General features: G+C 34.9%; 2 protein-coding genes across 2 annotated transcripts in view; one reads left to right on the top strand and one right to left on the bottom strand.

The window, feature by feature from the left end:
• The window catches only part of LOC111044919, a 310,482-nt gene that overhangs the window by 235,246 nt on the left and 51,793 nt on the right, over positions 1-23,443 (bottom strand). The gene's annotated exons all lie outside the window — the stretch shown is intronic.
• On the top strand, positions 2,952-3,637 carry LOC120353250. The gene is made up of 2 exons (XM_039436190.1): positions 2,952-3,203; positions 3,335-3,637. The coding sequence occupies exons 1-2, from the start codon at positions 3,055-3,057 to the stop codon at positions 3,555-3,557; spliced, it is 372 nt and encodes a 123-aa protein (XP_039292124.1). The 5' UTR covers positions 2,952-3,054; the 3' UTR covers positions 3,558-3,637.

Below are 23,443 nucleotides of genomic sequence, written 5' to 3' on the forward strand. Positions count from 1 at the left end.
GTGAAATTTGACGCAGGAGTGACAAGGACAAGACTAGTTGTGTCCACACAAACATAGTCGTCCTTCATCACCCCATATCAGCAACGGCAAAGACCGAGAACTCGCCAAATAATGACAGTGCTAGTGCTTGGAAAAGAGAGAGAGGGAGAGATCTAGAGAGTGAGAGAGAGAAATGTAAATTTGGAGATAGGAAGATAGAGAGAGCTAGAGATAGACATACAGATGAAGAGAGAGTGTGTGATGGCGAGCTGTTGAGTCCTCTTCCATTCTGTTTGGATACTGGATGAATGAGCTAATGGTCCATTACAATAGTGGTGCACATTTTGCTCCCTGGTGTTGTGGGGAAGGGGGTGTTTCATTGATTCACGCCAACAGTTTGGTCCGAAATGAGAATTATGAGTGACCAATCACTAATCCTGAATTGAATTTTGGTTTGAAGAGCGTGTGGTCAGTGATTATCCATTCATGTCGCATTACATTTATTGATAGTCCAGCTGAATGTGAGGAGTCATATGACAATAATTCACAGATCACCGTGTAATGTGGTTAATTTAATAGATTAAACTCGAGAATAAGTTATTTTTACTTTCCCTATTACAAATAGTTAAGGAAAGTATTGCTTTCCGAAAAAAATGAAGGTACCCCAATTTCTAAATTTCTATACGTTTCAAGGACCCCTGAGTCCAAAAAAGTGATTTTTGGGTATTGGTCTGTATGTGTGTGTGTGTGTGTGTGTGTGTATGAGTGTATGTGCGTCTGTGTACACGATATCTAATCTCCCAATTAACGTAATGACTTGAAATTTGGAACGTGAGGTTTTTACAATATAAGGATCCGACACGAACAAGTTCGATCAAATGCGATTCAAGATGGCGGCTAAAATGGCGAAAATGTTGTCAAAAACAGGGTTTTTCGCGATTTTCTCAAAAACGGCTCCAACGATTTCAATTAAAGTTATACCTAAAATAGTCATGGATAAGCTCTATCAACTGCCACAAGTCCCATATCTGTAAGAATTTCAGGAGCTCCACCCCATCTATACGAATTTTGATTCTAGATTCTCAATTATCAGGCTTCAGATACAATTTGAACAAAAAATTCAGAGTGGAAAAGATTGAGCATAAGAATCTCTACATTAATGTTTAGCAACATTTTCACCTAAAATTAAAAATAAGCTCGAAATTCGAGAAAATGTGATTATGCAATTGCAAACTGTTGATTCTATTATATGATTCACTATGAAGAGATAGCAGACCTCGTGTGTCTCCAGCGTTATTACCCTGTCACCAGCTGGCTCAAATCTTTGAATAGTAGACTTGAGATGCGCGGGAACACTAGCGGCACGCGATCAATTTTCATAACGGCAAGGAAAGTTGTGTGAGTGCGCCACACCAGATTTTTTTGAAGTCAATTTCTATTGACTATTTACAGCCTATTTATCAGTATAATAATATTTAGTGGTTCATTATGATGGTTGAAGATTCAACTAAATTTTATGCCATATATGCTGTAGCTATAGAGAGTTGGTGAAAATTATTGAAACAGCTCGATGCTTTATTAGTATCTTTTAATGTGGATAACTACTTCGAAACTGTTCAATATATCGATGTGCGGGTTCAGCTAAATCATTGAAATCATTGTCTCTTAGAATCCTATATCGAAATCATGAATTACTAGAGATGTTGCCAGCAGACCTTCATAGATAGGGCGAAAAATGAGTTATAAGGAGGAATATGACATTGGAGGTCAGTGGTGGATGAGCTGGAGGAGAAACAACTCCAGTGGTAAGGATATTTCAGAAGAATGAGCTCCAGTCGCATACCAAAGAAGATATATGAGTGAATTCCGGCTGCGAGGAGGAAACGAGGACGACCACGAACGGTTTGGCAGCAAAACATAGAAGAGGCCATGGAGAGCAGAGGCATCCAACAAGACGTATGGAGAGATAGAGGCAGATGGCGTGTTGAGTGCGGGAAACGGCCGGGAAGGCTGTAAAAACCCGCGAATAAGGTATAAGGTAAAGGAAATAATGTTACAAATGACCACTTTTCGATTAAACAAAATGGAGTTGGCTTGGAAATGGTGATTCCAATATGGCAGACCAAAATTTTGAATACACAGAAAATGAGTTTTTCAATTCGAATAGGGTACCCAACGAAACCTACTGTCAAACAATCCTTGTAGAGGAAATATTAAGCAGTTTCCATAATTTTCACCAATACTGTATAGTACTTCAGTACAACTGAGCTTCATACAAAGAAGTGAACTAAAACATTATCAACCGAAGCCATATTAATTTAGCGTATTGTTAACATTCTCTTTTGCCATAGAATAACCAATCAAAATGTCCATGGTTTTATGAGTGAGTCTAAGCTGAGGAAAAGCATTTCAATTTTCAAGCTAGTGATAATACCTTCTAAAATAGTAAGAGAACTCCTCCTCTCTCGATTACTGTAAACAACTCGTAAATTCCATATCATCCTCCTCTCACAGTTCCAAGTTCTCTCTTTCCCGGTCGTGTGTTGTTGGGAAGAATATGAATTTTATATCCTTTTCAGAGAATCGACAATTATTTGTTGAAGCACCACTGATTTATGAAGCTACATCACAACATTATATTATCGTCATTCTAATTGTAATCAATCTTTATTCTCATTGATTAATTTTTTACACCTAGTAAAATTCCTTGAATAAATTATCAATACTGTCATTCAATATAAATAAGAATTACAATGGCAGGAAAAAGGAATCAACATCAATGGGGTGAAATTGAATACATTGAAATTCGCCGATGATATTGTTATTATAGGAAATAGCACCGAAGAAGTATGTAGAATGATGAAGGAAATGATTGAAGTAACAAAAAAGGTTGGATTGAAAGTAAATTTTTATAAATCAAAAGTAATGATCTATAACAGTGAAAGCAACGAGAGAGTATTAGATACCGAAGACGGAAGAATAGAAGCAGTTGAACACTTCATCTACTTAGGACAGAGAATAGGGAGAGATGGACAATGGGGAGAGATTACTAGAAGAGTGGCAATAGGTTGGTCAATGTTCAAGAAATACAGCTATCTCTTCAGATCTAATATTTCCATGGAAAGCAAGAGACGCCTACTTCAAACATGTATTCTACCAGCAATTCTATACGGCTGCGAAACGTGGACTCTCAATGAGAAAATAATCAAGAAACTCAGAACAAGTGTGAGATCGATGGAAAGAATAATGATAGGAGTGAAAAGAATAGGTGAGAAAACCAAAATATGGATCAGAAATGAAACAAGAATTGAAGATGTAGGTAGAATGATAATGGAGAGAAAATGGAATTGGGCAGGCCATATCGCAAGGACAACGGATGGAAGATGGACCAAAACAATACTCGACTGGCACCCACGCACGCTGAGCAGAAGCAGATGAAGGCCTCCGTACAGATGGGACGAAGAATTCAGGAGAGTATGCGGCGGAGCGACGTGGCAGAGAGTAGCAAGAGGAAGGATGGAATGGGAGAGAATGAAAAACGTATTCAAACAAGTCTGGCTCTACAAGGATTTAAATGAAGGAGATGAAAGAAATCTTTACTAAATGCACTCGTACAACACTTTATCCTTCTATGGAAAAGGATAATTATACCCCAGCATCTGCTGATTATTGCCTTTTGAATTGTATATAGCTTTTGATTTTGAATTTTTGTTGTAATTGTTCAAGAAAGCAATAAACGGGTTATTTATTTATTTATTTATAATATAAATAAGTTCATAAGCTAGTGAATATTGTTACATACATAAATAAAGAACTCTAATCTAACCCTCCATCCAAGTTGGGGGATTTCTCCAAGCTGAGGGAGAGAAGTGCGATGACCCTCTGTCACAAGTACATTCCTTCCAGATTTCTCTTTGATGTTTCAAAAAGACAGCACTCAGCGGAGCAGTATCAAGTTCCTTTTTAACTTACAACATGACGTAGTGTTAATTGGGGAAATAATTAGGAGACTTAGCAGAATCCTAGACTTGCGAAACTCAGCGGAGTTGCACCAAGTGTCTGAACAGTCCTCTGGGAGATCACGCATAGCTCGGGTAATTAAAGACCTCAGACAACTGAGCACTCATTACTCCTCAGCCGCTCCTCAGCAGCTCTTCAGCCCCTCCTCAGTCCCTCCTCAGCACCTCCTCGAATGAGGCACGCATCGCATATGTCTGAGAGCATCTTTCTTCCCCCGCACTCGTGCGCGAACAATGAGTGCTGAGCTGAACGCACGTGAACTAATTTGTAATCACAAAGCCGGCGCAGTTTTGACAAAGAGCGCTACTGCCTTTATTGGAAAGTGGAGCGTAGAACTAGGAATTTCAAGTGTTTGTTAGTGGAACTCAACTGAACTAGAAGGTACTTGTAGTTCTGGATTACTCCTTCACCTTCCGCATTTCTCAATGTATGATTATCATCATAATAATCGTCATCATGGATTAGGCTATTCAAGTCTATTTCTTTATTCATCTTCTCTTCAGTATTCCATAATTATAATCAAACCTATTGGTTCATGGGGAGGTGCGTTGAGAGGAAAAATTCAAATTCAAATTCATTTTCCAGAAAAACATATTATACGAATATGAAATACAATGATATACAACATATTTTAGAATCTCCATAATAGACTATCCATCTGTGTGTAGATGTTATTGTAATCGAGGCTATTCTATAGGTACTTGTGATATTCATATTTTCACTAGGACAGTATCAAGAAACCCATAATCTTATTTCCTCTATTGAAAATCTATTGTTCTATTGGAAATGGTAATAGTCTGTAGACATAATCTGAAGATCTGGAAATCACATACAGAGGACAGGGGTCCAAAGAATCCACAATCTATAAATTGAGTTGATGTTTTTTTAGTAAAGTAATTTAAATATTCCATCCCATTTCCCTCGTGATATCTTATTGATGGAAAATATAATTATACTGATATAAACGAATCAATTATTGAAGAGTGAATGAATGATTGATGATTGGAATAAATGAGTGATGATGAATAATTGAGTTATGAGTGACATACTATCATATCTTCCGCTTTAACACAAAGTATTAACAATACCTATCTCAAAATAAACCTGCTGGTGCGAGTCTTAAGAAAAACAATGAGACTCATAGATTGGTGTAGGAGTAGAAGTTTGGCGAAGTTTGATAAAGGAGGGGTCAACTCCTCGACATTCTCTTGTTTACTTTGTGAATGGATCTAGATGTTTGTTTACCGTTTATTTAGTGAGCAGTGTAGTGCTGCAGCACTTGAGAAAATGAAGGAGCAGAGTTGAACCTGCTGGAGAGAGAATAATGAATAGAGCAAACATAACATGGAGAGGATTATACGAGGAAAATGGGCAATCTCAGAATTAAATGAAGGACAAGAGTTGCTAGAGTGGCATGTTGGTAAATTTGCAGAATGTGGCCACTCCAAGTATTTATCGAACTTGAAAGACCTACTTGCAGTACAAGTTGTTCAAGTTGTTGAAGGTAAAGCAACAACCAACAATGCGCAACATTCCTGCCAGTTCGCTGAAACTGGAAACAAGAGAATACATCAGATCAACAGTTTATGGTATACCAGAACATACATCTTGTATTTGCCAGCCAGGTTGGTCTAGTGGTTTGGAGTGCTACAACCAGTGAGGATAGGATAGAAAGTTCTATTATAGTTTTGTTATTCTATCTGGTTACAACCTTCGGTCTGCTAGCACTGCTTTGTTCATGGGTTCGAATCCCCCACCTGCCGGCCTTGAACATATATGATCATCTCATCAAGTAACCCACGCACTTTCAATATTGCCCACGCACTTTTAATTGCCCACGCACAAGCGAAAAGCTTTTGTCAGCATCATCCGCAATAAAAATGCTGAAATAGAAATAGTCTACTATTCATTCATTAATACTTGAAGCAGAGATCAAAATAGGATATTTTTGGAATTCTCTCGTTCCATCTTCTACTTGAAAAACGAACGAACCTGAACTTGATGGTAAGAATTTTCAGCTCTTTGAACAACATTGTATTATTTATTCATTCATCCATTCACACGATTAGTACATCATCAAAATGATAGGGAGAGAAAAAATAAGGTAACCTTGTGCTGTTTTATGACAATTTAACATTGTTACAACGATTGTATGGCAATTATATACATTGTGATATGACAATTGTACAAGAAGTTTGGTAAATTTAATTGATTCTAATCAGAGCTTTTGAAAATTAAATGAATTAAAATATTGAGTTAATATGATTTATGAGATGTTTTGATACATGATTAATATATTCAAAGAGTCTGTTCGAGGGAGATTCAAAAGCTTCAACATCTTGACCGTTGTGACGATCCTCTATCGTGGCTACTTAAAAATCTAGTCTCCGTAAATTATATTATGAAAAATCAAGGCAGAAGCAGCAAACTATCTCTAAATGAAATAATTATCAACGTTACCGCTACTGATAACAATATCAGATTGAATCAGTCTCTTCCAGTAAATAAATTGAGAGTTCTTATTACTTATTATATTAATTATGAAATTATTATATTAAAATCGCATTTATAGGTCTTGTAAGTCAGGGAATTGAATGTAAATAAAGAAACTATTTTTCATAAAAATATGACGTGTGCACTACGTCACTCAGCTAATATTGCTAATAGCAATTATTGTCTTATGCAAATTAGAAACAGAGAGATTCAAAGAATTGTAAGCTTAATTTGTGGAAGAAGAATTCTCCGCTAGCACTGACCTTGCCCTAGTCACACGTTCCTAGTAAACTTGCATTTTGTTGAAAAATTCTACGTAAAATGTTTTTTAATGGTTGTGTTTGATAAGTTGATGTTAATAATTGTAAAGTTCCTTTTGTCTGTAAAAATAGTCATTAACGTAAAATACCCGATTGAATCTACATGAATCGCCGAGTAATAATACCAGTAACACGTTCCACTTGGAGGCCAGAAAATCCAGCACATGGCAGAAGAATAATTATTTGCGAACCAAGGAAAAGGAAACAGAGTGCGTGAGTTATTCTTCTTGTAAATAAATTGGGGCCCCATCTACAATTATTCATAAGTGATATAAATTCTCGAGAAAATTAATGGTCATGACCAGATTGCAATCAGGGAAAATTCAACGTTAATCTACGTTATAATAATCATCATTAAATTTAAATTAATTTATAATCTGTTTATCGATCAAGCTATTCCAAAGCAGAACTCACAACCCTGTAACTATCATTTTATCATATTATTTTCTTTTGATTTATAAATAATTATCAAATTATAAATTGTACATGTCTGATATTGTTGAACCAGAACACATTATACTGATCACCACTATTCACTTGAAAATTATAAATTATTATCTGCTTATCTTGTATTGCTGCAAATCTAATATTTATATAATATATTGAAATAACTGAGCATATTATCTTCCAGTTCGTTTCCTTTCTAAAACCTTAATATCTTCTTTGACACGTTACCATTGGTATTTTGGTAGACCTCATATGGTCAGTGAAACAAGTCAGGAAATTAATTGAGTGGAAGGTTGTAGATGGTTGCTAATGTATCAGTTGATCACTGCAAAATTAATCAATATAATTTTGCTTACATTTGCCCTTACATTGGTCGCTGTCGGTAGCCTAGCTCACAATTTCCAGACTAAATTAAACAGTGTATGCGGCATTTTGCAGGATTTAGGTCAATGTAACTCAACACTGATTAAATTAGATTCTGTACTCGAACCTCTTTTCAGAAATTATATTTATTTAATAAATTACTCATTATTAATTCTGATAGCGGTGAGAGACACAATCATACATGGATTTGTGATCTATATCTTTGTTCAGGTTGCATTGGCTCTTTATCCGAACAACAAACAGGTAATAGTTTTAAGATTGCTTTATTCAAGCTCATTACAATTGAAATATTCAATCCCAAATCTAAGATAACCTACAAATTTCTCGGTCCATATAAGAGATCAAGGTGTGTTTATCAGTATACCGCCGTTGACTCTGACCAAATAAGAAATCTCTTTATCTGTCACCTTGTAATGTGACACGTACAAAATTTATCTTAATAACTTCAGCTATTATTACAGCTTACATATTATTCTTCCCGAATATCTTATATGGTTATCCTCTTCAGGGTCCATAATATCCATTAACAATCGAATCAGGTAATCTTGAGTCATACAGACATAACCTCAATCTCAGTTCTAATATCACACGGAGGGGCATATATTCATGTACCCACAAAAGTGAGAACCTTCATACGTTTATCCAATTTCTGTGTTGTCCATGCTCTCCCTGGAGCAGAATGTCACACCGTTTATGGTCTCTATATAATGGGATGTCTTCTCACTCAAGAACTAAAGAATGAAGAATATGTCAATCTTCAATATCATACACGCTCGAGAAGAACGTATGCACTTCAACAACATAGAAGACAATTCTTTGAAAAACGTCCCCACTACATGGGAGCTAATTACTTCCATCACTTACCGATTGATTTCAAAGAGAAGGATGGTGCGGATTTCAAGGAAAAATTAAAAATATATTTAGTTTCAATTAACCCATATTCTATACAAGGCTTTCTCAACTGATTATAGTGAACTATTATTTTATTTCCATCTTGACACTATTATATTGCATAAATGCAATCATAAATGAGGAACTATTTTATTTGAGGTTGAAATAAGATTTTTTGTGAATTCAATTCTCTAACGATTCATTCTCTTGCTTCAAATTTCAGTTCTAGGATAATGGTGGACTACGCGCCGTGGTCCCACTACTATTTCACTTCTTATCCAATATTGAATATGCTCATGATGGAAGAAATGCGTCTTATACTGTACTTCTTTTGAATAACTCTTATCTGCTAAATGTCATGTATGAGTTTGATAATCTCTTACCGTTGGTTCAGTACTCCACTGAACCTGTGGGTTCTGTGATATCACCATTATTCTCATCACCTACTCACAAATCTGGAATGAAATTTAGAATGAAACAAATCTAAAATGTCTCCGCAAAAAACCTAATATAGTTGAACCAGAACACATTATACTGATGACCACTATTCACTTGAAAATTATAAATTATTATCTGCTTATCTTGTATTGCTGCAAATCTAATATTTATATAATATATTGAAATAACTGAGCATATCTTCCAGTTCGTTTCCTTTCTAAAACCTTAATATCTTCTTTGACACGTTACCATTGGTATTTTGGTAGACCTCATATGGTCAGTGAAACAAGTCAGGAAATTAATTGAGTGGAAAGTTGTAGATGGTTGCTAATGTTTCAGTTGATCACTGCAGAATTAATCAATATAATTTTGCTTACGTTTGCTCTCACGTTGGTCGCTGTCGGTAGCCTAGCTCATAATTTCCAGACTAAATTAAACAGTGTATGCGGCATTTTGCAGGATTTAGGTCAATGTAACCCAACACTGATAGGATTAGATTCTGTACTCGAACCTCTTTTCAGAAATTATATTTATTTAATAAAGTACTCATTATTAATTCTGATAGCGGTGAGAGACACAATCATACATGGATTTGTGATCTATATCTTTGTTCAGGTTGCATTGGCTCTTTATCAGAACAACAAACAGGTAATAGTTTCAAGATTGCTTTATTTAAGCTCATTACAATTGAAATATTCCAATCCCAAATTTGGGATAACCTACAAATTTCTCGGTCCATATAAGAGATCAAGGTGTGTTTATCAGTATACCGCCGTTGACTCTGACCAAATAAAAAATCTCTTTATCTGTCACCTTGTATGTGACACGTACAAAATTTATCTTAATAACTTCAGTAATTATTACAGCTTACATATTATTTTTTCCGAATATCTTATATGGTTATCCTCTTCAGGGTCCATAATATCCATTAACAATCAGAATCAGGTAATCTTGAGTCATACAGACATAACCTCAATCTCAGTTCTAATATCACACGGAGGGGCATATATTCATGTACCCACAAAAGTGAGAACCTTCATACGTTTATCCAATTTCTGTGTTGTCCATGCTCTCCCTGGAGCAGAATGTCACACCGTTTATGGTCTCTATATAATGGAATGTATTGTGACTCAAGAACTAAAAAATGAAGTGAATGATGAAAAATGAATATGTCAAACTTCAATATCATACACGCTCGAGAAGAACGTATGCACTTCAACAACATAGAAGACAATTCTTTGAAAAACGTCCCTACTACATGGGAGCTAAGTTCTTCAATCAGTTACCGATTGATTTCAAAGAGAAGGATGGTGCGGATTTCAAGGAAAAATTGAAAATATATTTAGTTTCAAGTAACCCATATTCTGTACAAGGCTTTCTCAACTGATTATAGTGAACTATTATTTTATTTTCATTTTGACACTATTATATTGCATAAATGCAATCATAAATAAAGAACTATTTTATCTGAGGTTGAAATAAGGATTCCAATTCTCTAACGATTCATTCTCTTGCTTCAAATTTCAGTTCTAAAATAATGATGGACTACGCGCCGTGGTCCCACTACTATTTCAGTTCTTATCCAATATTGAATATGCTCATGATGGAAGAAATGCGTCTTATACTGTACTTCTTCTGAATAACTCTTATCTGCTAAATATGATGTATGAGTTTTATAATCTCTTACCGTTGGTTCAGTACTCTACTGAACGAGCCTGTGGGTTCTGTGATATCACCATTATTCTCATCACCTACTCACAAATCTGGAATGAAATTTTGAATGAAACAAATATAAAACGTCTCCGCAAAAAACCTAATATAGTTAAAAAAATATTTGTAACATTATATGATAGCATGCTTCCCAATTTTCCGATCTCCATTGTCTACATTATAATCAGATCAAATTTTATTTCGTCGTAATAATAAAAAACATTGAATTCGTTTATCTCATGCTTTCCTATTCTTTCTCCCAATCCTCATAGTATCACTAATATTCAGGCTCTACTTTCATTCACATACACACTTCTCCCATCCTCTCTCACATCTGTAATAATCATCCATAAGCATTTTTTAGGTCTTTACAATGCTCACTTTCCTCTGTCCCCGTTGCACCTTCTCAATTCCCCCAGCATCTCTCTCAGATTCACCTATCATCTCTCTCCATTCCCCCAGCATCTCTCTCAATTCACCTAGCATCTTCAACTGGGGGGTGAAAAAGAGGATGTTATTACGTCAAAAAAGTCATGTGACTGCAACAGATGTGGCCGTTCCCTCGTACATCACATTCGTGACAGGCCAATAATAAATTGCCGCCGACAGAAATAATATATCGCGCATTATACGGTTGGTATGGGCTTAGGCTTGGGCTTGGGTTGAAGCAGCTCTCTACCCTTATTCTATCCTACTTTATGTATGCTACTCTGCGGCACATTCCAACTTTCGGGACTCAGCCTATTAGAAACTAGTCTATTCAACCAGTTAACGTAACATTATAAATAAAAATAAACATCTGAGTACCTTTTTTAAAATATTTCGTCAGAAATAATTATTTAAATAATTTAATAATTATTATTTCGTCGTGACGGAATATTTTAAAAAGGGTACTAGGATTTATATTCAAAAATAGCCCTGAAGCAAAAAGACAACGTGAGCCTAACATTAATATGGAACGTAACTCTATGAAATCGAATTCAGAATAAATTCGCATCAATATTGATTCATTCAATCATACAAATCATGACAATGATGTAATATGAAATAATATGCAATGTGCTAAATTTTGCAAATAATGGAAGTTTTTTCATCTTCAAGCAGGTATTAGAGCTCTGGTACCTAATATGTGCATGTATGCGTTATCACAGTGAACTACGAGTATATCACTGCAAGGAATTCTTCAGTTCCCATGAAAATGTTTTGAAATGAAAATATCGGACACTAGATCTAATTTGCGTTAAGGATAAGCCATATTTATCTATCAGGGTGCATCTTTCTGAAGTTCATATCCTGGATGTTGAAAATGAGATAGAGAATCAATTCTAGATAGTCCCTTGAAACGGGACTGTTACTGGTTTAAAAAGAACTTTTGAAAAATCATACATTTTCATGTACAATAGAAGGGGAATAGGCTACTTGGAAAAGAATAATATTTTTGCTTATTTGACCCAGCAGACCCAACACACTTATGCAGGAGTTATGATTATTTCTAAATTTTCGTTGAAAAACACTGAAACTCATGGGAAATAAATTTCCCAAATTAACAATCTTCCTATAAAAACTCATCAAATCAAATTTCACGCTCGTATATTCAATGGAAACACCATCTGCGGTCCACTCAGTTGGGATTCGGGCGGAAACACATCACGCCAAAGCTTCCACACTGCATATCGCTGGGCAACTTCCTACCCTGACTCCATTCTTGATTCTCAATTCAATTTGCATTTCATTTTCATAGATATTAGAGCCAATAGGAGAACGGCGTTCCGCTAATCCAATACATTGGATTTGCATATAACAAGATGCAAGAAGTAAAGTGGCAACCAGGAATGAAATTCAGAATTTCATTCCTGGCTGCAAAGTGTTTTTGGTCCGGCCTTTTTTTCGCGCCATCTAAAAACCAATATTCGGAAGGTAACAATGCTGCAGGGAAGAGTGTCTCGCGGGGGGGATATGAGGTCTCCGGGGAAAATATAAGTTGGCCAGCTAAGGAAAACAGAAGCTCTATTGGGAGGGATAACTGACGGCTAACCTTTCAGGCTTCTCACGCTTTTCACTAGTGCGGCTTCACTTGTTACAACCACAACAGATTAGCGCTATTATCAGCTTGACCACGCTTATAATTAACTATTACTCCCTAACAAAACACTGTTTGTGATGAGGAATTTCTAGACTTGTAATCACGAAGTTGATATTGAACGATTTTTGAATTATTTCAATACTGAGAGAAGGGTTTGACATAATACCGTGTAGCGGATTTTTTAATCGGTTATCGTAACTCATTCTTAAGTTTCGGTTTCCGACCTCGGGATTTAGCTAAGTTCTAGACTTTAAACAGCTGGGGTCAGAAAATTAGCTTTCCGAAACGGAATGTGGTCGCAATTTTTATCTTTATTTCCTCATATAACTGGAAAAGTTTTTCCCAACGAAATGAAACATTCCTGAACAATTCTAAATTGCTGAAAATTTGCACTATTTTCTCTTCATTTTATTCAGTGTTGAATTTCCAAGTTTTTCGAAATTTAATAATTTAAACGTGGACTGCAACTACGCACCGTTTAGGAAAACCAATTTCTCTGACTCCAGATGTTCAAAGTCCAGAACTTAGCTAAATCCCGAGCTCGGAAACCCGCCCTAAATGATTTCAATCCAACTGATATTCTCCTGTGGTTCAATTTGATCATTATTTCTCTCCTATGAATTTAATATTCGAGAAGATAAAAAACGTAAAACGTTCTGTAAAAACGAAGTATGTCTTCGAAAAATTCTTTTCTCGTCGTATTCCGTTGAAGCGAACATGAGATTGAGAGAAATGTGCTCCCCTATGCAGAAATGAGATATTCTCTATGTCCATATCAGAGAGAGATGCTTTAACTTTAAGAGAAAGAGAAAATATAAATTATTGAAAATTATTCTCTGTTGAGGTGATTCCAAATTGAAAACTCAAAGCTTTCCATCATGGGATGGATTCAAGTTGATAGATGAAAGATAAAGTTAGTGATAATATCACAGGGGAATTTGGAACGGACCAAATCCTGCATGAAGAAGATCAGTCGAACGGAACTTATTATGCGTCTCTAGTGGACTGAACATCCCAACGCTCCTTTCAACCCTTTTCAACGGCATTTGCTGTCCTTTTCCCAACAGAAAAACTTAGCCGGTCTCTTGATCTCACTCGGAATCTTGTTCAAAGGCCCACTTCACACCAAGTGGCACTTTGTTCATCGTCTGGAACCAACTCACCAACTCTGTCTTTCAATACTTTTCGAATTTCTGGCTCTGATAGTTGATGTTCCTATCCAAATATATCAAGTAATCACAGAATACCAACTTTCATATTCTTGTGACTGTGGCATGTTTGAAATATCAAAACTAATTCATAAGCTAGAAAATTATCTCAATCATCTGGTTAAATAAATGGATTTGAATAATTTAAATGAACTAAATGCTCGGAATGATCTGAATTATGTAAATTTGAAAGGATAAACCAAGTGCTGGGCCCAGCTTCCACAAAATTCTCGAATCTAACCTATGAAAGTCTACTTGGAGAATCTTATAAAATGTTCTAAAATCCCAAAGATATACTGGTGAATACATACTCTTTAAACACTCAGCTCCGTCGTCCAGCTGAACCTGTGAATCGAATTCAAACTTTCCTAGTTTAGTTATTCTTCAGATAAATTAATAATCCTACTATTTTAATTTTATTGATGGAAATAAATCGGCAGTTGCATTCGTTCAAATGCTAATCAATGAATAATTATTGAATCTAACTAAAAGGCTTCTGCTACTGCAAACATTTACAACAGTAATATTCTATTAACAATATCTACCCTGTTTCAATATTTGCAATAGCAGAATTCTTCGGGGTGATTTTCAGCATTCAATTGGGATTTTCGTTCAATAATAATTATTGTAATTTTATTGTTGAATACACTTCTTAGGAGAATAACATGGAATTGATGTAGGAGTGGCTGATTCAGTAGTCCACGCCTCCTCAACCAAGGAGCTGTCTGATAGGTCCATGGGTTGATTATTCGCCATTTTACCTTCGCAGCTCACTACCAATTGAAATTGGAAGCTTGTCCAATGACTCGTTGCTCGTTAACTTTGAGTCGAGACTTATATTATCGTAGCCACTCCCATAGTGTTGTTGGTGTCTTGAGTTAGTTCTGCCTTTGTCCGCTAGAGTTACTTTTTCTAAAATTCACAAAGTCAATCATATTCTTTGAAAAATTGTCATAATTACGAAGTTGCCTGGTGTTCAAACAATCAACAAAATATGCCTGCTATGGATTTTAAAAATATGTTTTAGGAGATTAACTCCAATAATTAGAGTCGGGGTGAATGGAATATTGGGCGTAGAGGCATCAAATCGCTTGATTCGGCACTGTGCTTGGGGAGCTATCATGGTTGGAAATGACCATGGGTCACGAAATAAATCAAAATGTATGAATTCAAACTATGAATCGATTTGCCAACAATGAAACATTTTTCAATTTTTATTCTATCTGGATCCAATCCACTTCAATGAATATGATCTTTATATTATTTTACTACCTCCCTACCGATAATTATCTAGTTTTCTTGTTTATAATATAATATCCATGAAGGAATTTTCCTTGATTATGGGCTTTATCTGATAAAGATCAGATAATCGACATTTTCTATGCTCGTCATCTGAGTTTCATCTTATTTCAGAGTTTGTGCTTCAAAAACACCAACCAGTCATTCGGAAACCACTTGAAATTCATTTTTTCTATCACTCTCTCACGCATTTGAGGATCATGTAGACAACTGGACATGGACTAAGGCAGAAAAAATGAAAATTCGAAGTAAAATTTCTGTTACTTTTGATTTGAAATAGAAAATAGAATTGCAAAATTTGAAAGTAATTCTTTCTATAGATTCCAAGTTAATGATATACTTTAATAAATAATAAGAACAACCAAATAGAATGGATGGAGAGTATGAAGGTGAGAAACATCTTTATTACACGTCTTTTGTACAACAAGTTATTCCAAGTATATCTAGAGGACTCATCCGTAGTTATAGATCAACAGATTATCCAATTTTATTCCTAGATACTGACTCTTGAGAGCTTTAAATTCTCTCTTTCTTGGAGTCGATGTCACTTTGGTATAAGCGCAGCTGCACGTCAGTTCTGTGACATTTCTCAGGAGAGACTCAAACTGTGGAGTCAGCAGATCCTGTGGGAGACAATTCTCATATTCGTGTTGTGTGATGACGGCCTCCTGATGTAAAGATTAGAAAAGGATACAGTTGGAGAAAGAGCAATGTGGAGCGAAGAAGATGTCAGGCGAGAATAGGAAGTAGAAAGATGGTGGGTTGTAAATACAGAGTGAAAAGAATGTCATGTCTGATATGTTACATTCTCGACTCTCTGGGTGGATACGGAAGAATTAGAATGGGAGAAAATGGAAGAGGAAAAGACTTGAAAATTTAGGAGTCACGCAATTGAAGAGGAATAAAATGAATGAAATAATATAAATGGGAGAAGTGGGAGTTATTATTGCAGACGAGACGAATAACTAAAGCAGAAGAATAGACAGAATTTCAAAAAGAAGGAAATTCAGAAGATGAGCAACAGCAAGAAGAAAACGGTGGAATATAAGAAAGAGCAGTGTAAGAATGAGAATTCACAGACTGATAGAAGAAAAAGAGTGGAAAGAGACCAAAAAGAGAAAACTGAACAAGAAGGAAGGCTAGATGAAAGTTAAGAAGATATAAAAAACGATAAGGGATAAGGAGAGAGACTAGATTGGAGTTTGATTTCTTTATTAATGTGAGCTACAATAAATTTTTCATGGAGAGGAAAAAGTAATGTGAAAAATTGAGGGTAATGTGATTGAAGAAAGATTAATAAGGTACGATATGGAAAGCCAAACGATGATGAGAAGACGAGAAATAGATGTAAGGGGACTGATGGTGTAGAGACGAAAAACAAAAATTTAGGAAAAGAAGGAGGAAAAAAGTAAAAAGGAAGGAAAGGAAGACGGGGAAGACGATGAGAAGTAAGGAAATGAGAGAGTAGCGAAGAAGAAATGTCAAGTGAAAGTCTTGACTTAACCAATCACCAAGCCTGCTTGCACAATCTCTTGCTAAGATCATGGAACTCTATCAAAAGATGAATATTTTTCGACTGCTGTGGGTCCTGTGGAGACAGCGCTGAGTCAACTTAATATTCTTCTGCCTTCAGAAAAAATCTCCTGAATTCTTAACTGGTCCGTGTACCCTCAAGCCTTATCTGCGGTTTTTTTGGCGGCAATTCTCGATGTGAAAGCCTGGAAAAGTCGTGATGGAAATTTTGGGCAGACTATGAAAAATTTACTGTGCCGGATAAGAAGACTTGATATCATATTATCAGGGAAAGAGCAATCTTTACTGTAAAAATTCCTTTTTTATAATCACTATATTACAGCTATTGTGGTATTGAAAGGATAAGACGTTGATGTTGTGGCATGATGCATTGGTAGTGAATACTCCCAACGTTTTTTCCATATTACTACTTGCAACAAATAATATTCTTCATATACAGAGTGTCCCAAGAATGGTGTAACAGCTGAAGACCATAGAATTTACATGGAATTTGCAATAAAAAATGTAACATTTTCTTATATCGACCTTAGTTTTCAAGATATTATATAGATTTTTCGTCATTTTTCAAAAACGTCAATAACTGGGAAACTATTAGTCAAAATTCAATTCTATGTATATGGTTAGAAAGAGGAAGAAATTTCCAATAAGATTCATTCAATTTCCCCCTTCGTTTGACGTTTTTGAACTTTTTATGAGCGCTCAAAGGTGGAAATGTTCATTGGTCGAGTTCAAAGGTAAATTTCAAACAGTTTGAACGCTCATGAAAAATAACTCAATATTATTCGTTACACATGGTAATTGAGTGAAAATTTCTAATCAACTTTATAAATTTTAATTTTTTTATTTTATAAAATTAATTCAAGCCATCTAAATTCAAAATTTATAGTTTAAAAAGTTCAAGAAGGTCAAACAAAGGAACAAATTGCACTAGTCTTATTGTAAATTTCTTCCTCTTTCTAACCATATCCTTAGAATTGGATTTTGAATGATAGTTTTCTAGTTATTAAAGTTTTTAAAAGATATCGACAAAAAAGTTCGATATAAGAAAATGCTACTATACATTCTCTATTGCAAATTCCATGTAGATTCTATGGTCTTTGGCTATTACACTTTTCGTGGGACACTCTGTATACTTAATGACGTAGATCCATGTTGAACCCTAATAATACGTAATAATTGAGCATATTCTCACTTTCTATGGAGTTGGACGACGATATAAAAAATGGTCTACATTATTTCCCTTTGGTCACTGGAATTCAAATCGATGAATGTGAATAGAAATAGAAAAATGGATAGGAGTAGATGAGGTTAGGAGGTATATGAATGGCAACAAAAGGCTTTTTTATATTAGCTGAAAGGAAATACTGTTTGAATAGAAACAAGAGACATATTCGAGAACAGAGAATTTCAGCAACAGTGCAATAGTAAACAATGTATTGAAAACGACATGACGATCATTTCCAGGTGTCAAAAAAGGCATGTCATGGCCAGTTTTTATGGGTAGCAGTTCATGAATAGACAGACATCGATGCTGTGTAGTACAATTTTTTATTGTTTCCATGGAGGAGAAACTTCGTGAATGTTCGCTCTGTGACGGAATTTATGATATTGTGTCCGCACAGAACACCATTTTCCTCAGAGTTCAACAAAATGAGATAGTGAGACAAATATGTGGAATCGATTTTATCAGGTGGAACGTAACATGAGAAAATTCAGACGTATATGAACGCCTTGTGGATGCTATTGCGATTTTCATTATTTATCAAGTGGAGACTGAAGAATGAACAGAATTCTCTGAAAGTGTAATCTAGTCAAAGCTTGATCAAATTGATAAACCTTTTCAAGATGTACAGTTGCAGCATAATTGAAGTAAGAAATGTCTGTGTGGTATCACCAAAACTTCAACTGCAACATGATTCAACATGATCAGTTAAGATTTTGATACGAAGACTTTACTGAACTGGATTCAACTTGAATTTTCTTATCAAGTGGAGAGACAGTTGTTTAGAAGAAGCCAGATAGCTGGAAATCCACTTGGAATATCTCATTATTTTGAGAGAATAAAACCAGCAGTATTGCCAGCAGGCAATATTTGTTTTTACGCCAACCATTCCAAAATTTACCATGAATTTCATTCAAAATAAGTTACATATCTCTATATTAAGGCTGTGCAAAGGCTAAAAATAAACTTTCTACTGATGATATTTTTCAAAGTTTCTCGATTTGTATATCATCAAGCTATCAAAATAAAAAAGTTTTCTCAAAAAACATTTTTTTCCTATCATTGCTTTTTGAGATATGAGCGCCTAAAGTTCAATTTTTTGGGACAGAACATTTCAAATTCCTTAAGAGATAAATCCATGAGATTCAGAGGATAAATTCTTCATGGTATTGTTGATTTAATAAAACAAAAATGTTTTGAAAATATTAATTTTTGATAAAGTTATTAAATTTGCTAAAAATGACCAAAAATAACTCCAAAAAAATTTTTTTGGTAATTTTTGGTAAATTGAATAACATTATCAAAAATTCACATTTTCAGGAAATTTTCGTTTTATTCAATCATTTATACCATGAAGAATTTATACACTAAATCTCATGGATTTATTTCTTACCGAATTTGAAATGTTCTTCCCAAAAATTTTAACTTTAGGCGCTCATATCTCAAAAAGTAATGATCGGGAAAAAATGTTTTCCTTGAAAAACTTTTCTATATTGATAGCTTGACGATATACGAATCGAAAAACTATGAAAAATATCACCAGTAGAAAGTTTATTTTTAGCCTTTGCACAGCCTCAATTGCAAAGAATCCTCATTGTTACTCCTCATGTAAGTCATTAATAATTGTTAGTTACTCCTCTTTTAATGAATAATAATCATTTATAATTGAATCCATAAATAATTGAATAAATCAGGTGATTCATCGTTTATAATCATTCATACTTACTCCTCCTACCATTTCCATCCTATTTCTTCTAATTTACAATGTCCCTTATATCAGTAATGATATTTGTCTCTAAATATGCTATTTTGTCTCTATTATCTTTTTGTTTCAAACTGTTGAACGGGATTTAAAAAGGATTTAGTTATTTGCTTATCCCATCAGTTCATCCACCACTCAAGATCTCCAATCCTTCCTCTCCTTTTTTCGCAGAAATTTTCATGCTCTACTCCAAATTGGATTTATTCGAATACATTGACATCGTGGATGATGATGGCCCAGATAGAGTCTACTTCTTTTGTAGTAGCTATTGGGAATGGCTCCCTGTAAACTTCTGCATTTCTTCTCCCATGTGAAGTGCGCATGAACGAACTGACTGCTATCTTCGGAATTCAGGACTGAAATCGTGGGAAAAAACGAGAACCTAGAAAGAAAACGGCTCCCAGCTGAGTATTCTTTTGCAGTGCGCAGCAAATAAGAACAGGAAAATGTAGGTCACAGTGCTCCTAGAAGGAAAGAACATCCATCGATTCTTATGTTATTGCATTCAGAATAATATTAATTTTAAACTTGTTCGAACTGAATTCCAACAGGAAACTAGAAGAAGAAAGCAACCCTAAGGATTCCGATTCACTATATATTATTTCAAAACTGTATCTGATGATAGTACTGTACTATATACACTATAATGTAGCTGATTGGATACATGGGAGTTGACATGGTACACATGCAATGTGGGCTATGGGTGACGGCGTGAGGAACAAAGGGGTCTGTGAGCTTACATTGTAAACAACAATGTTCTGGTCGATATAGCAGCTTAGTAGACTGTGGGTCAACTCATGACATCATAATTGTTATCGAATGTGTCGGCGGAGCTCATTATGAACCAATAATGTTGTCAAATGTATCATGGAATAACTTTCACGACTTTTATAAATTGATTGATTTCCATTATTCCCAAATCCTAGCCTGCTGCCCTTGGAGATAAGGCAATGCAAGATACGATCAAGGTTTTTAAGAGATGCCAGGAGATTTCAATTATCACGTTTTTTCTCTAATTCTGGATAAGTTGTGTTTGGGATATGAATACACCAGTCTAGTTTTGAAATTACTTTGATTCTGAATTGATGATTGATAATGTTATGTCGAATCTGGATGATGATTTCAATGGAACCTATTCTACGCATATCGTTTTAAAGCTATTATTACACATAAGCTGATTTTTCTGTTACTATTACTGAATTCAAAGTCTCTTAGGAGAGATGTACAAACTGCCAAGTGGGAATTTTTTATTTATTTATTTATTCATATGCAAATACAATTCAGGTAAAAACAACAGGCATTTGCCCAAAACTGTTTCAAACCTTAATTTAGAATACACAGTCTAAAGGTTATGCTACTTACGTAACTTAAATGATATTATTCGTACACAATTTTGAGTCCAAAAATGTATCTACTACAATAAATTTTGAATTTATCAGATTGATCAATTTCCAAATACAAATCTAAACAAAACTCTTCCTTCACAATTGCAAAAAATATTGAAATTTTTACTTAAATCCACAAACTCATGTAAACATCAAAACATATTACATATTATGAGAGCTTCCTACATTTTAGGGCGAACTAATTTATAATTTTTATTATAAATGTAACAAACATTATGTTATTACTTGAGAAACTCATTCTGTCAGCATCAATTCAATTATGTATAGTAAATATACGATAGCATTTCATTTTTTCAACATTCCACATTCTAAAAAAAGAAATTGATCCATATCCGCATTATTCGAAGAATGAAAATTGAAATTAATGTTAAAGAGCTTGTTTCATAGAGCTTCCTCAAATTGAGTATATTAAAGAGCTGATTAATCATAGAGGATCAGATTTTCCTCATTTTGACAATTATTTCTACAAATAATACACCCTTTGTTGTGGGTAAACTGCGTATTGCATAAGCGGTTTCAATTCAAGAGTTGGCTTGTGGTTATAATATGAGACGTTAGGTAATTAGAGACCTCGCTAAATAATGAGGAAAATAATGCATTAGTAGGGCTAATCATCTTCAAGAACGCAAAACGTTGTTAAATTATCAGACGAATCGCAGGTAGGAAGTCTTTGAGAACTGGAGAATAGCACGCGCTCTGTGGGCTGTGGTTGAAATTGGAGAATACTCTAAGCTTGTTCAAGAGGGTTACTACGGGAAATTAATTTTTAGATTCAACGCTTCTCAAAATCTAATTAAAGAGCAGCTCAGCTTGTTTGAGTGCTTAGAAATTAGTATTCAGTTTGTTTATCTCTCTTTATCCTACATTTTCTCTCTCGCCATTTCTCTAATCACAGACTCACTCTCTTTTTCTTTCTCCACCTGCATTTCTCCTTCTCTGTTTCACAGGTCTCGTACCACTCTTGCTTATTCCTGACTTTCCTATTATTGTTTTCCATATCAGGATTCTAAATCTAGAATTTTAAGTGTAGGAAATGAAATACAAGGAAAATAACGGTGTTTTACGGAGTATTACAGTTTACATTGTACTTTTTTTGAAATACTTCCAAAGAACTTTCAATCTGATAATTAATATTATAATGAAAAACATTAATCTATACTTGTGAAATCCTTTACTGACTCACTGTTTACGATTTCTGAAAAACTACTTGATGGATTGCAACGAAAGTTGAAATACATTTTGCAACAAAACTAAGACCAACCCCTTCCCACTGTGCTAAGGGGGTGGGGTGGTTCAAAGGTACAATTTTTTGGTTTATTGCATATAACACGAAAACTATGCATCTTACGGACATAACTGTTATATACGAAATTGAAGCTTCCATAATTTCCTACAATATTCATCTTACAACTTTTTCTAAAAAAGTGTAACATTTAAAATGTCACATCTTTAAGAGCGGATATCTCGAAAACTAGAGAAGATATAGAAAAAGTTGTGATGAATATTGTAGGAAATTATGCAAGCTTCAATTTCGTATATAACAGTTATGTCCGTAAGATACATAGTTTTCGTGTTATTTGCGAGAAACAAAAAAAATGGCACCTTTGAACCCCCTTAGTAGGGCGTGAGGACTTTTGATATGTTTACCTCCTCACTCCCCTAAACAGAACTGCTAGGTCAAAAATTGTCTTCCAAACTTTTCCCTCTATAACCTTTCCTTGACTGGACTATAATGAATTTATGACAGTCAACATTTCACATAATATCCGTTTTATTTACATAATTTCATCCATTTACATGATTTTCATATAATAATGAACCTGCAGCATAATTTGAATAGGAAAAATTGATATTAGCCTCAAGTCATGATATACCATATAATAAAAGAAATGGTAACAGTTTCGAGTAAAATTCAATATAGTGAGAGTCACTAAAGTGGGCTACAATATTTGGGATAAACAGTATCAGAGTGCAGCATGAAGATGATGTGGAGTGGTCCGAAGGATCATGAGCGCACTTCACTTTTGGTGAGTTGTCTGCAAAGCATGCAAATAGGTTGCAGCAGCAGTGAGCACCAAATTGCAGACAAATCATAGCCTAGCACCACATTTGTTAGATAAATGGGACAGAGCCCGGTTGTAGAGAAACGCCGGTGAAAAACATGATGAAAATTTTACTGCCACCTTTATATTTCATTTGTGCCTGCTACTCCGTTCTAGTGAACAAGGAAGACAGATGATGAGGAAGG

This window comes from Nilaparvata lugens, chromosome 10, assembly GCF_014356525.2.
Source record: "Nilaparvata lugens isolate BPH chromosome 10, ASM1435652v1, whole genome shotgun sequence".
NCBI classification, from domain to species: domain Eukaryota; kingdom Metazoa; phylum Arthropoda; class Insecta; order Hemiptera; family Delphacidae; genus Nilaparvata; species Nilaparvata lugens.